This window comes from Thalassophryne amazonica, chromosome 1 (assembly GCF_902500255.1).
Source record: "Thalassophryne amazonica chromosome 1, fThaAma1.1, whole genome shotgun sequence".
Taxonomy (NCBI): Eukaryota; Metazoa; Chordata; class Actinopteri; order Batrachoidiformes; family Batrachoididae; genus Thalassophryne; species Thalassophryne amazonica.
Genome location: NC_047103.1, coordinates 124,269,687 through 124,292,230, shown reverse-complemented (window position 1 = coordinate 124,292,230; position 22,544 = coordinate 124,269,687). Strand labels below are relative to the sequence as shown.

General features: G+C 40.1%; 2 protein-coding genes across 2 annotated transcripts in view; both read left to right on the top strand.

The window, feature by feature from the left end:
- The first annotated feature begins 614 nt into the window (after positions 1-614).
- Positions 615-4,217, top strand: LOC117512944 (erythrocyte band 7 integral membrane protein-like). Its single transcript, XM_034173221.1, has 7 exons — positions 615-687; positions 867-976; positions 1,353-1,422; positions 1,524-1,606; positions 3,312-3,515; positions 3,751-3,886; positions 4,006-4,217. Exons 1-7 carry the CDS (start codon positions 615-617, stop codon positions 4,215-4,217), a joined length of 888 nt encoding a protein of 295 aa, XP_034029112.1.
- Positions 4,218-6,123: 1,906 nt separating this feature from the next.
- zgc:110699 (uncharacterized protein LOC325371 homolog) overlaps positions 6,124-22,544 on the top strand; it is a 61,781-nt gene continuing 45,360 nt past the window's right edge. Inside the window, 1 exon segment of the mRNA XM_034174112.1 lies at positions 6,124-6,433. The gene's annotated coding sequence lies outside the window, so the exon portion shown is untranslated.

Genomic DNA, 22,544 nt, shown 5'->3' with positions numbered 1-22,544 from the left:
AAGCGTTGGGCTTGAGACCAGAGGATTCTTGGTTCAAATCCCAGCCTGACTGGAAAATCACTAAGGACCCTTGGGCAAGGCCCTTAATCCCCTAGTTGCTCCCGGTGTGTAGTGAGTACCTTGTATGGCAGCACCCTCACATGGGGGTGAATGTGAGGCATTAGTGTGTAAAGCACTTTGACCATCTGATGCAGATGGAAAAGCGAAATATAAATGCAGTCCATTTACCATTTACATGTCATTCTGTTCGAAGTGACCTCTTATATGGCTGGTTTATGGATTATATCCTCAAAAATAAAAGAAGAGCCGCTTCCTTTAAAGCAATAAAGTGGTAATGCATCAACAGTTACATGGCACTTCTGAAAGCTTCAGAAAAAGCCTTTATGGCAAATAAAGCATAAAGCTTTATGACATCAAAGCAGAAAAGCTCAGTGCAAATAAAGCATAAAGCTTTATGACATCAAAGCAGAAAAGCTCAGTGCAAATAAAGCAGAAGGCTTTATGACATCATAGCACAAAGACGCAAAGTCTACAATAGATGAACCATCACTAAATGTTCATTGTGTGACCAGCAGGTGTTTCAGTCAATCCCACTGTCAGCTGAAGAGGAAAACATGAGTTCAACAACGATTGTGGATATCGATGCAATTGAACTGGAAGAAATGAAACGACAAAAACATAAAACAGGTAATGATCGCATCAAACATTAACACTGGTCAGGTGAGCATGAGGCGTGCTCACTTAAAAACAATACTTGAGGCTTTTTGAAGCTTTGAATGTTTTTTGACATCCTTAAATGAACTTTCATCAATGAGCTGAACCTGTTCAATTTATTTTGGTGTGTAAATGTGTTTTCCTTCCTTCAGTCTTAGAGACTCCAAATGACAGCATGAGCTGCTGTGATTGGCTGATGGTCGTTCTGTCGTTTCTGCTGGTGGTTCTCACTTTTCCACTCACCATATGGAGATGTTTTAAGGTCAGTTGATGATCAATTCAGTCTTTAACACACATTTTCTGAACTTTAACAGCCAAGATTATTATTATTATTTAGATTATCGACAGTCATTAACAGTCATCAGGATGTAGGACTAATTGCTGGTCTGATCATGTCAGATGTTGAGGCTGGTCTCATGTTTATATATTGTTTTTTGTTGTTTTGTTTTTTTTTTTTCATTAAAAGGCACATTGGGGAAAAAAATGTTAATTTGAATTTTAATGTTGTGTTTGATATCTCAAGGTCTTTTCCTAAAAAAATGAGCTGACAGCATCACTCACTGTCAGGTTACAGGATCAGTGCAGATTTAAAATAAAAGTTTGACGTGATCATTAATGTGGTTTCTCTCTGTGCACAGATCATTCACCAGAATGAGAGGGCTGTTCTCTATCGAATGGGTCACATTTGGAGAGGAAGCAAAGAACCAGGTCAGATAACAACAAAAACGTTTGATCAAAGAAAATTCAAAATGTTTTTCCTCATTATTGTGTTTGCGGTGGCTTCAACTTGTGTTGTTGTGATGTCACAGGGTTGGTGTTTATGTTGCCGTTCACCGACACCTTGATTAAAGTCAGCACAAAACTCCTCACCTTAAGCATCCCATCACAAGAGGTATGACTGACACACACACACACACACACACACACACACACACACACACACACACACACACACACACACACACACACACACACACACACACAACACACCACACACCACACACCACACCACACCAGTGTTGTATAAAGTACTGGACAAATCACACTTAAGTAAAGTACAGATACCCATTTAAAAAATGACTTTTGGTAGAAGTTCAAGTCACTGATTGAAATGCTACTCAGGTAAAAGTTTGAAAGTATCTCGTATTTATTGTACTTAAGTATGACAAGTATGTACAACTAATGTACTCAAGTATTGAAAGTAAAAGTATAAGTATGTTAATAATCAAAAAACGGACTGATTTTTTTGACATTACTAGGCTTGTAAAATGACTGGTAGTATTAGTCAAAATACTGAAAATTGTGCACATCACACAAAAACACTTCAGAAACAAGGTTTCAAAACCTAAATGAGACTCACTAGGTGTTCACAGGAAACATTTATTTCTGTATGTATTTATTTATTTTTCAGTGTTACATGGTTTTATCTTTTCTGTTGTGTTTTGTTTCATTTTGTCTCTCTCTGAAATTGTATTGTACATTATAGTCTATTATTATTGACTATTATGTTTATTATGTACACTATTATTGTTGCTGCTATAATATATGAATAAAAATAAATGTAAAAAATTACAATTTGACTCTTTATGACAACAAACACAAATCAACACAACGTGCTGATGCGAACAGCTTAATGCTACCTTTAAACATTTGAAAACGCCATAGACATGCTAACGCGTTAGCATCGCATCCCCGTTTTTAAGTTATAAAATACATCTATCAACTGTTTCAGAAGACCATAACAGGTCGGTTTAACATAAAATATTAAATATTACTCACAGACATATGATCTTCAGGGTTTTCGTGGGAAAAAAATTAGGATAAGCGAAATAAAATCCACGAATCGTAGATCGAAGCACTGCTTCGACCTGCGAATCACTGCTTCGATTGGTTCAAGGTTCAAAGCAAAGCCGCGCTGCAGAAAAGTTGATTACAGACCGCTGCAGGTCTGTAAACAATGTCCTTGACAAACACCCCCCAAGTGCGCAACTGCAAACAAGCCTACCGGACATGCCTCATGACAAATCGGCATGACTTTGTTGCAGTCATTAATTCAGTGGTGTTCTCGGGGTGAAAACCAACTTTTTCATGTGTCTGTGTGTGTGTGTTTTTTTTTTTTGTAACGAGTAACGGCATGGCGCATAGAAAATGTATCGGAGTAGAAAGTATGCAATTAAGTCGGAAATGTAGTGAAGTAAAGTGAAAGTAAGCTGAATTAAAAAAACTCAAAGTAAGTCTCCCAAAACGTACTTAAGTACAGTAGTGAAGTATTTTTACTTCGTTAGTATACAACACTGACACACACACACACACTACCAGATACAATCAACACATCCAATAATTTAGGAATTCATAGAAATTCAAAGATCAATCAAACTATAGTAGCACTCATTGAACACATACTGTAACTTCATGTTCAACAAATCACCAAATCAAGATCTTCATCAGGACTCAAATTATATCTTGCAGCCTGTTATGTGATACAGTTTTTAACCAAAATATGTACTTTTTAGCTATTGTTTTTGAATTATATAAAAAATATTCCACTCAGTACTCTGCATTCTATTTTATTTTTAAACCTGTTGTGCTGCTTTCAGGTTTTGACCAGTGACTTTGTGACGGTGAAGGTCCGTGCAGTGGTCTGTTACCGGATCAAAGACGCAGTTAAGGCCATGGCCAACGTCACAGATGTGCACACTGCGACCCAGCTGTTCTCTCAGAGCACTCTGAGGAACATACTGGGTACCAAGACTGTGTCTGAGATCCTGGTGAACAACAAGGAGATCACAGACAGTATGAAGGTACACAGGATTTTATATTGACTGTTACTGTAGTGAGCAGTAGGATCCAGATCAGACAAGTATAAACCATTTCACAGAACGACCAGTATGCACCTTCTTGTTTTTCTGATCACATTGGCATTTGTCAGTTTTCAATATCTTCATCCTGCTTTGCTGACATTTTGGTCATTTTACTTCATTTGGACTGAGTGGGCATGTCTCCAGATGTAAAAATTAACATGTTCTGTCCTCTCAGGCCATTCTGGACTATGCAACAGAAGACTGGGGGATTGAGGTCCAGTGGGTGGAGATCAACACCCTCAACTTCAAGGACCAACAGCTGCAGAAAATTGTGGCATCAAAGGTAATAGAAAAAAGATGGAAAAGTGCTATAGAAATACAGTTTGTCCTTCTTCATGTCTTAATTGGACACTTTTTATTTTCTGTGCAATGACCTCTGACCCTGTGTCCTATTTATTCACCCTTCTTTTCACTGACTATCTCCTTCTTCAGGTGATGGCTGCAGAGGGAGAGGTTAATGCAGCACGGATGCTGAAGCAGGCGTCTTTGATGATGGGAGATTCTGAATCAGCCTTCAAGCTCCGGTACCTGCAGACCATGGAAACCCTGGCAGCTGACAAATCCATTAAAATCCAGATGCCATTCATGGGCGGCACTTTGGTGGGGTTTGATGGGACTGCAGGCCCAGCAAGAATTCACTGACCACCACCCTCCCCTGCAACACAACCAGCTTTTTATATTCACCCATCTCTTTATATATATGTACTTTAAAATATACGTCAATGTTTTTGTGACTTTTCTCAAGCCAACAGGCTGTAAACTGATACATGTGTAATATATTAAAGGAGTAAATACACATATGCAATCTGTTGTTTTATATATGTTTTATGCCATTGAATCCAATGGATGTTGACATTGTTTGACCTTTATTGTCGACACCAAACATTCAACACGGTCAAACCTATTCCATTTATTAATCCTATTAGCTCAACCAAGAATTTGCATCACTTTTTACCACAATTGGAGCGACTTTAACTTTTGGCCCCTGTACAAACTGAAACTGACCATTCCTCATCATTCCAGCTGTTTTACTCCATAACTCCACAACATTCAGTCATAGATAATCATAGATATGCCTTTTTGAAATATTATGATCAGACAAATAATGTGGCATAGTTTTTAATTTGATTGGAGCATTTTTAAATTAAATTTAAACCCACGCAACACACAGCAGAACATGCAAACTCCACACAGAAAGGACCAGGTGAGAAGCAAACCCATGACCTTCTTGCTGTGAGACAACAGTATTCACCACTAATCCAACGCGCCACAGGTAGAGAAAGCAATGGAGCAGTATTTAATGGAAGTGATTGTCTAAGTAGCCTATTGACTGATTTGTGTGAATTTTAACATTAACTATGCTGGATAGGAAACGGCAAGTTTGTCCAAAGTGATCAGTGTCAACAAAAGTATGTAGTTCCATGTCTCTGCCTGCCCACTGTTCTGTCTCCCTCCACAACACTGTGCATAAAGCTGGTCTTTTATTTGACCTGTTCAAATCAGTTATCCACTTTCAAAGTTTTGAAAGATGGTTCTCTTCCCATCAAATTTTTCATCACATTTTGTGTTGTACTACAGCCACGGTCTCCCTCTAAACCAACTGCTTGAAAATGCAATCTTCTTTCCAAATGACACAGTTCTAGATCTTCATCCAAAATGGTATAACAGTTTTTAGAGCTTATGACATCTGTGTGTCTTTTTTCATCTTGGATACCACAACTACAATGATTGCTGGCACTGGCAGTGGATTATGATTTGACTGAGCAGTTAATATTACTGCTGGTAGTTATTTACACCGGTAAGGTGAGTCCTGACGACATTGTGGCTGTCGTGTGCAACTGTGATTTGTAATTTTGATTTTGATTTTGTCATTTTGAGTTAAAAAGAGGAAACAGCTGTTGGACAATAAATGGCTTCACCCAACCACAGCAAATCCAAGTTGGATCTGCATGTTGAATTGGCACAAGTTTTACTATAACCTATGTTGATGTTCCTGACGCAACTCCACATTACATGGAGAAATGTGGCAGGGGTGGGATCTGAACCCGGAACCTTCTGAACTGAAACCAAGCACATTAACCGCTTGGCCACCACCCCTGCTACCCAAGCACCAGGGGCGGATCTACTGGGGTGGCATGGGGTGGCAACTGCCACCCTAAAAATAGCTCTTGCCAACCCAGTTGCCACCCCAATCAGAAGTGGGTGACATTTTTTTCAAAAAAGGGACCTTGCGAATGACTTTAACTGGCGAAAACTGCTCTCTGAGCGCCCTTGAATGCAGCACAAGCTGCGCTTCGCGCTCTCCCTGCCCCCCCACCTGTTGTGACGCCGAACTTTCCCTAAAAGACACGACGACACGCCAGCACACACGGCTGCCAGGAAAACTTTGCGGAGAAAGAAATATAAAATTTATACATTCACCAAGTACTGTATAAATAAATAAATAATGAGGAATACGTTTTCAGTGGTATTTTTATTAGGGCGGAACCTCTTGTTTCCCTCGTCGTTTCAGGTGAACTGAAAACAAGGACGGACGTCGACACTGGTCACATCAGCCGGCAAAACTTTCTTTGTAGCTAGACTTCAGCTTTACTCGTGTCTCTCAGAGATATTAGGGATGTTTCGTCCAACCTTAAAGTCGTGTTATGTTAACAAAAGTCCGTGCACGCGTGCAGCGATGTACGCTTTTTAGGTTTCACTTTCATTTCATAATGCGACAGTGGAGCACTTTTTTATTGCTGAGGGGAGAAAACACTTTGTTGTGGATTTTTAGAGGAACATTGGAAACATTGGATGGACAGATGACAAGCGCTGATACACACACCCTTGAGGTGTGTTTCTGTGAGTCTTCAGTTCAGGTAAGACTCATACAGCTTCTCTGCTGTCATTTGATTAAATATGTTGTTTTCTACTATAGTGGTGCATCTTAGCTAAAGGGCAATTCTATGGTAACGGAATTACAACAGCAGCAAAATCTGGACATACTGCATCTAACGACTACAGATTAAGTCAGATTGTAATTCCGTTACCGTAGAATTGCCCTAAAATTTCCATAACAATCATTCAGTTTGTGATAAAAGCATGAAATTTGGCACAAATATTCTAAATTAACTAGTATTTATTTTCAGATATGGAGGCATCCCGGAGCTGACCTCTAATGAGCTACAGGGGTCAATAAAGAAATACACAGGGGTCAAACTTTAACAATGCTCCAATCATATTGAAAAGTATACCACATTATTTATCTGATTACACAGCTTTCAAAAAGGTATAGTTTGGACTATCTATGACTGAATGTTCTGAAGTTATGGGGTAAAAACAGCAAATATGGTGACAAAGGTCAGTTTCAGTTTGTACAGGGGTCAAACATTAAACTTGCTCCAATTTTGGTAAAAAAAATTACGCAAATTCTTGGTTTAGTTAAGAGTATTTTAAAAAGGAATAGTTTGCACCATCTGTCACGCTAAGTTATCATGTTACGAGGTAACATATGTCACATGTCACAGAATCCAATGGACGTCAACTATGTTTGACCTTTACTTTGGAGACCAAGCATTTGACATAGTCAAAACTATTCCATTTATTAATCCTATTCACTCAACCAATAATTTGCATCACTTTTTACCAAAACTGAAGTAACTTTAACTTTTCACCCTTGTACAAACTGAAACTGACCTTTGTCACCATTTTTGCTGTTTTTACCCCAAAACCCCATAACATTCAGTCATGGATAGCCCAAACTATACATTTTTGGAATCCTTATGACCACACAAATAGTGTGGTATAGTTTTCAACATGATTGGAGAATTTTTATATTTTGACCCCTGTGTAATTCTTTATTGACCCCTGTAGCTCATTAGAGGTCACCTCCAGGATGTCTCCATATCTGAAAATAAACATTAGTTAATTTAGAATATGTGTGCCACATTTCATGCTTTTATCACAAACTGAACAATTGTTTTGGTTATCTGCTGCACTACTACAGCAATGTTCATTTTGTGATCATGAAAACACAATTTACAGCTCTTTGACGCCCATTGGAGCGCTTGAAATTACCATTCCACTAACGCATTTTTTACACACATTGTTTATAGTTTTTTCTATATTGGTCTGCAAAAATGTTGTTTTAACGTTACATGAAAATTGGTCCGTGGCGCAAAAAGCTTGCGGACCGCTGCTCTAGGCTATATGAAACTTGGACTCGTGACGCTATAATCCAGATTCCTGACCTATAATAGCATAATACATAAATATTACGTTGCCACCCCACATAAAGTGCCTGTCCCTGCTTGCCACCCCATGAATTTATCTCTAGATCCGCCCCTGCCAACCACTAACCATGAGTGAAAAAGGTTTTGTGTTATCATTCATATTCTCTGAAAAATGGCCAAAAAACAAAAATTCCACCAGGGTATGTAAACTTTTAAGCACAACTGTATCAATTAAAAAATCTTTTGAACTGAAGAACCAATTTGTTATACAGAAACCCTTGTTTAACTAATCTACAGTGATAGCAATTTCGAAGCCTCATGAACCAATGAACCACTGCAACACAACTGGCTGAAAATCGACACACTGCTTCGACGCGTTTGATACAGTTTGAAAGGTGACATCTGCTGGATTGCTTTGAGAATTACCTTGAGCGAGTGCCCTGACAAATGTTTGCATTAATTCATGACTGATGTGGTTTGTTCTTGAAATATAATAATAAAAAAAATTGTCATATGTATTATTGTGTCTTTTTAATGTAATAAATAGTCCCTACAGATGCACACATAATGGTTATGAAAGCCTTTATTGTAGACTCTATGTAGATTTGTGTTATCATTCCTCAAACTATATTTGGATAAAATGTGACAAAAGTGAGAAAGGCATGTGCTTCTGCAGCTGGTGCTTATGTTGCTGTAATTTGTAAATTAGAATAGAGGGGATAGGAGACAGTGACTGTGCAAATTTCAACAATTTTTATTCAAAAAAAGAATTCATTTCAATGGTGCTGGACTTCCTCTTCTGCCTCACCACCTCTCCAGCTTTGGATAGGTGGCAAGGCACTGATGTTGCTGCATTGACAAATATTTTTTTGCCATTCTCTGTAAATTGGGATAGACTGCGGCTCTTGTCACCCAGTATTTGAGCTGGTCTTCTCCTCTGGAGGTCAGCATATGTTGGGTCAAATCTTTGTAGTAAAGCCCTGAAGGCTTTGCTCTCCACTATTTTGAACGGTTGTGCATCTTCCACAACATAGTCCACCGTGCCTCATCCAAACCAGCTTGTCTGCCTTTAATGGAAATACAGTATGACATGCTTAGCTATGTTTGTTTATGAGTATGTTTTAATCTTAGATAAAGAATAAAATATAGCTTACATGGCCTGATTCCTGCTCCAGGAGCAGCAACTGAAGCAGCAGCCACTGATGTCTCGGGATGTTTGGACCTCAGGTGTCGCAGCATTGAAGACGTATTGTTACTGTACCTCATCTCTTGAGCACAAATCAAGCACTTGACCTTTTTGGGGCTTATTAGATCAAAGTGCTCCCAAGCAATTGATCGTGCTCTTTTTGGAACTGGCTCCTCCATGTCCCTTCCTCACCACTACTCACTCGCTCACACACACACTCACCTTTCTCACACCTTTCACTTCAACAAAATCACAGCTCTTCAGTCACTCAGCTCAGTCTCTGATCTGTCTATAATATATAGTTGAACCTATAACCTATGTTGATGTACTGTGTGAATAAATGTATATGAATGGATGCCTGTTGTGTACGGTGCGTGTCTGTCTATGTTAGATCCTATGTGTATGTTGCTGACTATACTAAATGAACTTTAAACTAGACCTAAATATAAACTAATGCTTTCCTTGGCTTCGACTCACGTGGTAATTGGCAATAACAATGTCACTAGCAATCTCAAAAACCCACAGTTTGAGCTGCGATTCAAATCTCATTTAAATACTTGGCAGGTCGTATTGAAACGCCCAGATTATTCGAATTTTCCTCGAAGCTCGACACGTGGTGTGACGTAACGAGGCATCGCTCGCAGTGGTCACGTGATGGGGGCGTGCTCGAAACGCTGCTCAATGACACTTCTGGTTCAAAAAGCTCAATGCTGTATCGAGCAGACTGACTCGAGCTTAACATCACTACTAATCTACGAGTAAGTTTATGGTGTCTAGTGGAAAAACGTGGGTCATTTTCTGCAACGCGACTCCCCTTTGAAGCGTGAACCATTGAAACAATGCTTCGATCCACTAGCTCGTTGGTTCTTTGATTCGCTGCTCTTCAGAAGTCTGCTTCTTAACCCCTCTCAAAGCCATTAAAATACCGTGAGTCACTTTTGTGTGGAATAAAGTCACTAACTGGGACTCTTGTCTTGTTGCTGTAAAGAAACAAGAATCGTCCTCAGTTCCGTTGGCACAGCTCCAAACGCTGCGCAGCTCTCTGCTGAGACAGAGTCCGGTCAATATTAATAACTTCAAAACGAATTGCCGCTTTAAATAAAGTGACGCCTCTCTCCAAACACTGTAATACAGACAATAAACTACAATCAAGTAAAACTTTTTCCTCCCAAAATGAGACGTGCTGGAAAGACTTTCATGCCAATAATGCCTGAAAGGAAATGCTTTGACAAAAACTACAGATTTGTTTATTCCTATTTATGTCCAGAGATCAAGGATCCACCATGTAGAGTTCATTATGTCCAAAGTTTAAGGATCCAGTGACCAATTTCATATTTATTTACTTTAAGACTCAATAAGATGCTGTTCAATTTCAATTTAATCAGCTTATAAAGCGCCAAATCACAACAAAATCCGTCTCAAGGCACCTCACATAGAACAGTTCAACATAAAAAATTTAAATAAATAAATACAAATTTCAAAATTCAAATACATAATTAAAAACAGAAGAAAAAAATAAAACAGATAAAGCCTATTTTTATTCTCTTTCTTATGAATAATTTTTTTTTTAAGTCTTGACTTAAAAATGTTCACCGACTCCGACTGTCTCACAGTCGCATGAAGATCGTTCCAAAGAGTGGGTGCATGATAAGAAAAAGCCGAATAAAAGAATGAAGATTATTGAATAACAAGACGTGTACGAGTTTTATTTTATCATTGGGCAAAAATGCATCTGTCAGAGTTTCATTCTGGATCCAGCCCTGGGTATTATTAAATGTTTTTGCTGACTGCCTATTAGTTTTAAGTTTATCTTTCATAAATTTATATTCATAATAAAAAAGGAAAAAGTTAGCTAAAAGTGGAGCACAATCTGTACCCATAGGTATCCCTATTGTTTGTTTGAAAATTCTGTTGCCAACCTCTATATAGATATTGTCTACAAGGAATTCTATATGCTCAATCATATTTTCTTCAGTTATATTATGATAACGTGTCGATGTTGTGTTAGACCACTATGTAGTGCCATCATTTCTAATGACGATATATTTAGAGCCTCTAATTCTAAAAGCTTCCCTGACTAGTTCACTGATACTATATATAAGTTGGTCATGACGGATGTTCGTATATAGGGTGGAAAAATCAAAACTATCAAAAAGCTGTCATTCAAGTGTAGCCGTAATAATAATACCAAATCGTTATTTGTAAGCAGAAAGATAACGTCACACTATGAGGCATCACAGATGGTGATAATGCTGTGGTTCAAGTGGCAGAACATCTGACTTTTGATCCAGAGGCACAAGTTTGAATCCCCATCATGTTTAAGATTTTCTTGTTCAAATATGAAGTGATTGCAGTAAAGTTAGAAAGACAGATAATTACAAATATTTTCCAGTGACAGAAAGTGTTTTAGATCGTCACTTCAAAAGGTAATTTCAGACCTGTGTAGGAAGTTGCTATGCCATGTTGTACAGTTACATAGCCTCCATGTTAAGGTTGGTGAAACCTCAGTGAACTTCTCTGTGTGTTTTATAGCAGTTCAAGTGATATCACAACAGTTCTGAAGTTCTAAATATGCAAGAAGGCCATTGTGTCCCTGACTGGGCAGCCAATTTAATTTAAAAAAAATTAAAAATTAGGGCCGAAAGCAACTGACAGTAGTTTTCTGAGTAAAAAGTAACACTGAACCCTTTTTTAATAACGCTACTTACTTCCGCTCGTAAGACGCTCTCATTCGTAAAAGAAATGTAGCGTAGCATAAGTTCTACCCAAAAGACTCAGATTTCAAGCTTTCATTCAGATTTCTATCACTCAACACAACCAGCTCGTCCACAATTTAGCCATCAGCTTCTTTCAAAGCCATTTAAAAATATCAAACCTGATTCACGTCTCTGCTGATTAAAGTCACTACCGGGACTCTGTTTGTCGTTGCAGGCGACAAATGAGAATCGTCCACTGTTTCACGACAGTTTTTATTTGTTCCTTCTTGATGCGCCTCTTTTTTCCACCAGCCAGTGGCGGCTCCAGAGATTTTTTTTCTGCTGGTGCTGTGGGGGAGCTTGGCATTCTTATGAGGGTGCTATGGGCTCATGTGTTGTGACGGCTCTCTGCTACACCTCTGCCACATTCGCGGGCGTGTGTACACATAGCCACATTCTGATCTGCGACAGTCACTAATGACACACAATGACCAAAATCACACACACAAACCTCGGCTACTGTTCAATACACATATTGAATAGACTTATGCACTGTTTCTTTCTCTGTATGCACCACTCTGCATTTAATCATTAGTGATCGATCTCTGCTCCCCTCCAAAGCATGTCTTTTTCCTGGTTCTCCTCCCTCAGCCCCAACCAGTCCCAGCAGAAGACTGCCCCTCCCTGAGCCTAGTTCTGCTGGAGGTTTCTTCCTGTTAAAAGGGAGTTTTTCCTTCCCACTGTAGCCAAGTGCTTGCTCACAGGGGGTCGTTTTGACCGTTGGGGTTTTACATAATTATTGTATGGCCTTGCCTTACAATATAAAGTGCCTTGGGGCAACTGTTTGTTGTGATTTGGCACTATATAAAAAAAAAATTGAATTGAATTGAATTGAATTGACATATTCACAGACCTCCACGTGAAGCCTATAGCCTCAGGTGACAAAAATGCCAACAGTGGGCAGAGAGAAAATCTTTCACCTACCACTGATGTCTTCATAACAGTACAATGTGCCTGTTGTTGTGGTTAAGAGCAAATGCATCAATGATTTGGTTCCTGTCCAGAGGCCATGTTCTGTGAGGGGTAATTGCCAGGAGCGACACCGGGTCACTGGTTTGTCTGTGCCTACCGCTGTTCCTCAAATAGTTCTTTAGGTGACACAGACTTCACTTCTTTCCAGTTCCACTCATAGATATTTGGGCAGCAAAAACTGAACCATTTCAGCAACTTGAAGCTACACTCACTGCAGTACGACGTCATCATTGATGCTGAAAAACTCCATGCCTTTGTCTCCTCTGGGCTTGACTACTGTAACTCCCTGCTCTTAGGGATCTCTGGAAAAAAGCATTCAAAGGCTCCAATACATTTGAAACAGTGTAGCTAGAATTCTGATAAGAGTATGTAAATAGGAGGACATTACACCTGTACTCCAATAACCTTCACTGGCTCCCCATCATCTACAGAATCCATTTTAGATTGCTCTCATCACCCACCAATTCATCCATGGCAATGCCCCCACATACCTCAAGACCTCCTCCTCCACATACATCCTCCCATTCCCTCCATTCATACAACACTAATCTTTTCCGTCTCCCCTCGCACCAAACATCACACTATGGGAGACAGGGCCTTTTGTTCAGCTGCCCTTCATATTTGGAACTCCCTCCCTGAAAAAACCTCTAAACAAGCTCTCACAGGTCTCAATAATTTTAATCTGTTGCATCTTAGTCTTTTTATTCTATTTTGGTTTTATTACATACTGCTGACTGTTTTTATCTTAAGATTTTATGTTTTTATTCTCTTATCTCTCCTTGGTTTTATTTTTTCCCTGTAGCACTTTGAGATTTTTTTTATTAATGAAAGGTGCATTATAAATAAAACTTATTATAACTTATAAGCATATTATTATGATCATGAAATTGTTGAATGTGATGTCACTGAAAGTCACGTTACACTCATTTTGTGTAAAACAATCAGTTCTGTTGATGAATGTTTATTTTCTTTTATGAGTGTAATATTAATCTAATCACATAAATCTGAAAATGTGAGAAGTGTCTTACTGTGGAAAACTGAAATGATGATGTCATCACCCTGCCTCTGAAACATGATGTTAACAGTGTCATTTAATGTGAGTTATGAATGTAACTAAGGTTCTATGAATTCCGGATGACCGCCAGAGGACGGTGCTTAGCATCTGGATAACTACATGTGCGCAGCACAGAGAGGTCAAGAATATATACCAACAAAGTCACGCCATTGGATGTGACCTGAGTGACGTCATTGGTTGTCTTTATATGTCAGACGTACCCAGCGCTCGTTTCTTTTCGGAATGAACTCACAAAACTCTGAGTGATAAGCAACTCTGGTGGTCATCCGGAATTCATAGAACCTTAGTTACATTCGTAACTCTCATTCTATTTCATTCCTACTGACCGCCAGAGGACGGTGTTTAGCACCTGGATGACTTAATACCAACAAGGCCACTGCAAGCTATCGGATTAAGAATCCTACCCTACTTAGACGATTGGCTTGTCTGCGCTCCGACTCAGGAGCAAGCGCAAAACGATACAGCTCTTCTACTGAACCATGTCTCTCAGTTAGGACTCACAGTGAATCTGCGAAGAGTTCTCCTTGTTCCCAGTCAACAAATGACCTTCATCGGCATTGTCATCAACTTCCTAACTATGACTCGCCATCCCTGCAGAGAGTGGGTTATGTAATTCATCTCGTCTCACATAAACTAAACGACTGCACGAGGGACTTCAGTTACCGGAGGAAGAGTTTCCCAACCTGCCCATCGAGAGGGGCACATCACTCCCTTGGATCACAGCCTCCAACAGCGGCGCCTCCACGCTCCATCGTAGTTAAGTTTGATAACTTTAAGGCTAAAGACTTGTTGCTATGCACAGCTTGGCAGATGAAAGGACTTAAATGGGTGAACAAATGTATAAATCTTGATAACGACTGTCCACTGCGCATTATGAACAAAAGACGAGAATCGCTGCGATCTGCAAGGTCCTGAAGGAGAATCAAGTTCTGCTCCAAACCTTGTACCCTGCCAGGCTGCGGGTTAAATACAAAGACGAAACTAAAACCTATGATTGGCAGCAGACGCAACGGAGGACCTGATGAAGAGAGGATATGCGGTGAAAACGGCTAAAGCTCTGAGTCGCTCATGGAGAGGATTAAACAGCTGACTTGGACGACAGCGGGACAGTCTACGAGGACCAGCCAGAACATAGGGACGGACGATGCCATAGAATCCAAGGGCGTTGACTTTATTTGACCTTTACTTTGGAGACCAAGCATTCAACACAGTCAACTAGTCCACTATTCCAAATGTGCGCACATTCTGTGCACTCATTTATATATTGTGGCGCTCATTTTATTATATTGGGTACTCATTTTATTATATTGTGCACTCATTTGTTATAATTGTGTGCACATGTTATTATATTGTGCGCTCATTGTATTACAGAGCCCTGATGACAATTTAGGTCATAGATTCATTTTGAATGAAAGGAAAATGTGCGCACGTTTTATTAATTCGAGGGCTCAATTAAAGGAAAATGTGCACACAAATTATCATGGCCAGAAAAAATATCACTTTAAGTGACCTCTCACGGGTTCCGTACTCCCGGGTTCCGTAGAAGGGAATCTGTAGCCCTAATTGTTGTGTCTATTTGTGCATCTAAATCAATCAATCAATCAATCAATTTTTTTTATATAGCGCCAAATCACAACAAACAGTTGCCCCAAGGCGCTTTATATTGTAAGGCAAGGCCATACAATAATTATGTAAAACCCCAACGTCAAAACGACCCCCTGTGAGCAAGCACTTGGCTACAGTGGGAAGGAAAAACTCCCTTTAAACAGGAAGAAACCTCCAGCAGAACCAGGCTCAGGGAGGGGCAGTCTTCTGCTGGGACTGGTTGGGGCTGAGGGAGAGAACCAGGAAAAAGACATGCTGTGGAGGGGAGCAGAGATCGATCACTAATGATTAAATGCAGAGTGGTGCATACAGAGCAAAAAGAGAAGAAAACAGTGCATCATGGGAACCCCCCAGCAGTCTACGTCTATAGCAGCATAACTAAGGGATGGTTCAGGGTCACCTGATCCAGCCCTAACTATAAGCTTTAGCAAAAGGAAAGTTTAAGCCTAATCTTAAAAGTAGAGAGGGTGTCTGTCTCCCTGATCTGAATTGGGAGCTGGTTCCACAAGGAGAGGAGCCTGAAAGCTGAAGGCTCTGCCTCCCATTCTACTCTTACAAACCCTAGGAACTACAAGTAAGCCTGCAGTCTGAGAGCGAAGCGCTCTATTGGGGTGATATGGTACTACGAGGTCCCTAAGATAAGATGGGACCTGATTATTCAAAACCTTATAAGTAAGAAGAAGAATTTTAAATTCTATTCTAGAATTAACAGGAAGCCAATGAAGAGAGGCCAATATGGGTGAGATATGCTCTCTCCTTCTAGTCCCCGTCAGTACTCTAGCTGCAGCATTTTGAATTAACTGAAGGCTTTTAGGGAACTTTTAGGACAACCTGATAATAATGAATTACAATAGTCCAGCCTAGAGGAAATAAATGCATGAATTAGTTTTTCAGCATCACTCTGAGACAAGACCTTTCTGATTTTAGAGATATTGCGTAAATGCAAAAAAGCAGTCCTACATATTTGTTTAATATGCGCTTTGAATGACATATCCTGATCAAAAATGACTCCAAGATTTCTCACAGTATTACTAGAGGTCAGGGTAATGCCATCCACAGTAAGGATCTGGTTAGACACCATGTTTCTAAGATTTGTGGGGCCAAGTACAATAACTTCAGTTTTATCTGAGTTTAAAAGCAGGAAATTAGAGGTCATCCATGTCTTTATGTCTGTAAGACAATCCTGCAGTTTAGCTAATTGGTGTGTGTCGTCTGGCTTCATGGATAGATAAGCTGGGTATCATCTGCGTAACAATGAAAATTTAAGCAATACCGTCTAATAATACTGCCTAAGGGAAGCATATATAAAGTGAATAAAATTGGTCCTAGCACAGAACCTTGTGGAACTCCATAATTAACTTTAGTCTGTGAAGAAGATTCCCCATTTACATGAACAAATTGTAATCTATTAGACAAATATGATTCAAACCACCGCAGCGCAGTGCCTTTAATACCTATGGCATGCTCTAATCTCTGTAATAAAATTTTATGGTCAACAGTATCAAAAGCAGCACTGAGGTCTAACAGAACAAGCACAGAGATGAGTCCACTGTCCGAGGCCATAAGAAGATCATTTGTAACCTTCACTAATGCTGTTTCTGTACTATGATGAATTCTAAAACCTGACTGAAACTCTTCAAATAGACCATTCCTCTGCAGATGATCAGTTAGCTGTTTTACAACTACCCTTTCAAGAATTTTTGAGAGAAAAGGAAGGTTGGAGATTGGCCTATAATTAGCTAAGATAACTGGGTCAAGTGATGGCTTTTTAAGTAATGGTTTAATTACTGCCACCTTAAAAGCCTGTGGTACATAGCCAACTAACAAAGATAGATTGATCATATTTAAGATCGAAGCATTAAATAATGGTAGGGCTTCCTTGAGCAGCCTGGTAGGAATGGGGTCTAATAAACATGTTGATGGTTTGGATGAAGTAACTAATGAAAATAACTCAGACAGAACAATCGGAGAGAAGAGTCTAACCAAATACCGGCATCACTGAAAGCAGCCAAAGATAACGATACGTCTTTGGGATGGTTATGAGTAATTTTTTCTCTAATAGTTAAAATTTTGTTAGCAAAGAAAGTCATGAACTCATTACTAGTTAAAGTTAATGGATACTCAGCTCAATAGAGCTCTGACTCTTTGTCAGCCTGGCTACAGTGCTGAAAAGAAACCTGGGGTTGTTCTTATTTTCTTCAATTAGTGATGAGTAGAAAGATGTCCTAGCTTTACGGAGGGCTTTTTATAGAGCAACAGACTCTTTTTCCAGGCTAAGTGAGATCTTCTAAATTAGTGAGACGCCATTTCCTCTCCAACTTACGGGTTATCTGCTTTAAGCTACGAGTTGAGAGTTATACCATGGAGTCAGACACTTCTGATTTAAAGCTCTCTTTTTCAGAGGAGCTACAGCATCCAAAGCTGTCTTCAATGAGGATGTAAAACTATTGACGAGATACTCTATCTCCCTTACAGAGTTTAGGTAGCTACTCTGCACTGTGTTGTTATATGGCATTAGAGAACATAAAGAAGAATCATATCCTTAAACCTAGTTACAGCGCTTTCTGAAAGACTTCTAGTGTAATGAAACTTATTCCCTACTGCTGGGTAGTCCATCAGAGTAAATGTAAATGTTATTAAAAAATGATCAGACAGAAGGGAGTTTTCAGGGAATACTGTTAAGTCTTCTATTTCCATACCATAAGTCAGAACAGATCTAAGATATGATTAAAGTGGTGGGGTGGACTCATTTACTTTTTGAGCAAAGCCAATAGAGTCTAATAATAGATAAATGCAGTGTTGAGGCTGTCATTCTCAGCATCTGTGTGGATGTTAAAAATCGCCCACTATAATTATCTATCTGAGCTAAGCACTAAGTCAGACAAAAGGTCTGAAAATTCACAGAGAAACTCACAGTAACGACCATGTGGAACGATAGATAATAACAAATAAAACTGGTTTTTGGGACTTCCAATTTGGATGGACAAGACTAAGAGACAAGCTTTCAAATGAATTAAAGCTCTGTCTGGGTTTTTTGATTAATTAATAAGCTGGAATGGAAGATTGCTGCTAATCCACCGCCCCGGCCCGTGCTACGAGCATTCTGACAGTTAGTGTGACTCGGGGGTGTTTGACTCATTTAAACTACCATATTCATCCTGCTGTAACCAAGGTTCTGTTAGGCAGAATAAATCAATATGTTGATCAATTATTATATCATTTACCAACAGGGACTTAGAAGAGAGAGACCTAATGTTTAATAGACCACATTTAACTGTTTTAGTCTGTGGTGCAGTTGAAGGTGCTATATATTTTTTTCTTTTTGAATTTTTATGCTTAAATAGATTTTTGCTGGTTATTGGTAGTCTGGGAGCAGGCACCGTCTCTACGGGGATGGGGTAATGAGGGGATGGCAGGGGGAGAGAAGCTGCAGAGAGGTGTGTAAGACTACAACTCTGCTTCCTGGTCCCAACCCTGGATAGTCACGGTTTGGAGGATTTAAGAAATTAGCCAGAATTTCTAGAAATGAGAGCTGCTCCATCCAAAGTGGGATGGATGCCGTCTCTTCCTAACAAGACCAGGTTTCCCCAGAAGCTTTGCCAATTATCTATGAAGCCCACCTCATTTTTTGGACACCACTCAGACAGCCAGCAATTCAAGGAGAACATGCGGCTAAACATGTCACTCCCGGTCCGATTGGGAGGGGCCCAGAGAAAACTACAGAGTCCAGACATTGTTTTTGCAAAGTTACACACCGATTTAATGTTAATTTTAGTGACCTCCGATTGGCGTAACCGGGTGTCATTACTGCCGACGTGAATTACAATCTTACCAAATTTACGCTTAGCCTTAACCAGCCTTTCAAATTTCCTTCAATGTCGCCTGCTCTGGCCCCCGGAAGCACATTGACTATGGTTGCTGGTGTCGCTAACTTCACATTTCTCAAAAACGAGTCGCCAATAACCAGAGTTTGATCCTCGGCGGGTGTGTCGTCGAGTGGGGAAAAACGGTTTAGAGATGTGAACGGGTTGGCGGTGTACACGGGGCTTCTTGTTTAGGGCTACGCTCCTCCTCACAGTCACCCAGTCAGCCTGCTTTCCCCGGCTGCTCGGGATCTGCCAGGGGGGAATGCACAACAACCCATCATTTTCAGCGAATAAATAAATAAAATAGCTGGATTTACACGCAGAAAGATTAACAGTGAATGCTATTTTGAACTCATCATGTCGCCACTCTCTCAATTAAGGCGCTCTAGGGGGGTGTAACTTGGTTGGGTGTGCCAAAAGCAGGTCACCCCTTTCTCCTGGATTCTAAAGACATCTGCAAAATATATAACTAAGTTTACGCAGTAAATGCACAAACTATGCCTTTTGTAAATCATATAATGCAGTATACCTTTGTAACTCATAAATGACTCCTAAATGGCTAAAGTTAACATTCTGGATAGGTTCAATTTTTGTGTAGATCAGACTGAGAAAATTTGAACTGACAGTAACATGGTTTTGCAGCAGAATAATGTGCAATTTCAATCACTCCGGCTGCACATGAATGCATCCTCGAGTTTTTCATATAGACACTAGAGGGCAGTACATGCACTCAGTAGTGACATATTCCTTTACAAACTAAAGGCTTCCTTAGTTGCAAATAATGCTCTGCAAAGTTGTCATCTGAAAAAAAAATATAAAAAAATAACCCACAATAAACACAGTGGCCTCCACCATCCATAAATGGAAGAAGTTCAGCTCCACCAGGCCTCGTTGTAGAGCTGACCGCCCATCTAAATTGAGCAATCAGGGGAGAAGGACCTTAATCAGGGAGGTGACAAAGAACCCAATGGTCTGTCTGTCAAAACTCCAGCATTCCTCTGTGAACAAGGGCGCAATTTAGAACTAGAAATTGGGGGGGACAAAGTGCGAGGCCCGCAGGGCCGAAACCCATAGGCAGGGGTTTTTCAAGCCAACGGTTTCTAGATAAGCTCAGATGCATTCTGAGCATCCAGAACAGTAATTTTAATGTTTTGAGAAGACCATAAAGTGGACACCATTTGACTTATTCAATTTGAAACTGTGGATATAAGTACTTTATTCTGAGAATAGCCAGCATTGATTTTATTAACATCCTGGTGTAATGAGGTATCACCACATGTGTAGAACTCAAAAAGAATGATAGGTTGAGTTCTCATTAACAACAACTGCAATGTGTAAAATGTATTCATAAATATGAAAGAACAGGCTCTTAATAATTATTAACTATCGCATACTGTATTTTTTTTTTTCCTCAAGATTTGTTTTTGCATAAGTTTGAAAAAAACAGATCATAAGTTTAGGATAAATTACTTATCATGAATTTAATTTTCAAAGTGGCACTAATGACAACACTCATACTGAACATAATTTTCGCTTGCATAGACTGATTTGGAGATCAAGCAATATTGCAGATGGGCTTTCTGAGGTCCCAGATAGCTTTTCTGATTTCCTTTAGTAACTTCAGGAATTTAGTAAATTAGCATATGGTCCATTGATATTTAGGTGTAGACACTAGTCCCTAGAGGCACTATTTAGCTTCAAATCTGGGCAAATGCAGTCCCAGAAAATTCCAAATGTGACAAACAAGAAACAGGTGTTGTAAACAAGTCAATGCTGCAAAAATACAAACTTGCAGAAACAAAGATACTATTCTGACATGGTTTTGCACATAAGACTGGCATAGCAATGTTTTCAAGTACACATATATATGTCAGAAGGTGGGGGGGACATACCATATCTGTCCCCCCTGGTTGAAAAGGTGGGGGGGGGCATGTCCCCCCTATCCCCCACCAAATTGTGCCCAAGTCTATGGAGAGAGGAGAACCTTCCAGAAGGACACCATCTCAGCAGCAATCCACCAATCATGCTTGGTATGGTAGAGTGGCCAGATGTAAGCCACTCCTCAGTAAAAGGCACATGACAGCCCACCTGGAGTTTGCCAAAAGTTACCTGAAGGACTCTCAGACCACGAGAAACAAAATTTCTGGTCTGATGAGACAAAGATTGAACTCTCTGGTGTGACAGCCAGGCATCATGTTTGGAGGAAACCAGGCACCATCCCTACAGTGAAGCATGGTGGTGGCAGCATCATACTGTGGGGATGTTTTTCAGCAGCAGGAACTGGGAGATTGAGGGAAAGATGAATGCAGCATGTACAGAGACGTTCTGGATGAAAACCTGCTCCAGAGTGCTCTTGAACCTCAGACTGGGGTGACAGTTCATCCTCAGCAAGACAATGACCCTAAGCACACAGCCAAGATATCAAAGGAGTGGCTTCAGGACAACTCCTGTGAATGTCCTTGAGTGGCCCAGCCAGAGCCCAGACCTGAATCTGATTGAACATCTCTGAGAGATCTGAAAAAATGACTGTGCACTGACACTCATCTGGGATGGAGCCTGAGAGGTGCAGCAAAGAGGAATGGGCAAAACTGCCCAAAGATGGGTGCACCAAGCTTGTGGCAAATCATATTCAAGAATACTTCAGGCTGATGAAAACACTGAGCAAGGATACTTTTTCCATAAATCTTAAACTGTTATTGAGAGAGCATATTCACCCATATTGGCCTCTCTTCATTGGCTCCCTGTTGATTCCAGAATAGAATTTAAAATTCTTCTTCTTACTTATAAGGTTTTGAATAATCAGGTCCATCTTACTTAGGGACCTCATAGTACCATATCACCCCAATAGAGCGCTTCGCTCCTCAGACTGCAGGCTTACTTGTAGTTCCTAGGGTTGTAAGAGTAGAATGGGAGGCAGAGCCTTCAGCTTTCAGGCTCCTCTGCTCTGGAACCTAGCTCCCAATTCGGATCAGGGAGACAGACACCCTCTCTACTTTTAAGATTAAGCTTAAAACTTTCCTTTTTGAAAAAGCTTATAGTTAGTTAGTTTGTTATAGTTAGTTTGCTCTGTATGCACCACTCTGCATTTAATCATTGGTGATTGATCTCTGCTCTCTTCCACAGCATGTCTTTTTCCTGGTTCTCTCCCCTCAGCCCCAACCAGTCCCAGCAGAAGACTGCCCCTCCCTGAGCCTGGTTCTGCTGGAGCTTTCTTCCTGTTAAAAGGGAGTTTTTCCTTCCCACTGTCGCCAAGTGCTTGCTCATTTGGAGTCGTTTTGACCGTTGGGGTAATTACTGT

Bases quoted from the DNA above. Each gene is read 5' to 3' on its own strand.
- LOC117512944 (XM_034173221.1), top strand. From the start codon at position 615: ATGAGTTCAACAACGATTGTGGATATCGATGCAATTGAACTGGAAGAA. The intron at 3,516-3,750 runs GTACACAGGATT...CTGTCCTCTCAG, and splicing joins AGATCACAGACAGTATGAAG to GCCATTCTGGACTATGCAAC. The intron at 3,887-4,005 runs TAGAAATACAGT...ATCTCCTTCTTC, and splicing joins AAAAAGATGGAAAAGTGCTA to AGGTGATGGCTGCAGAGGGA.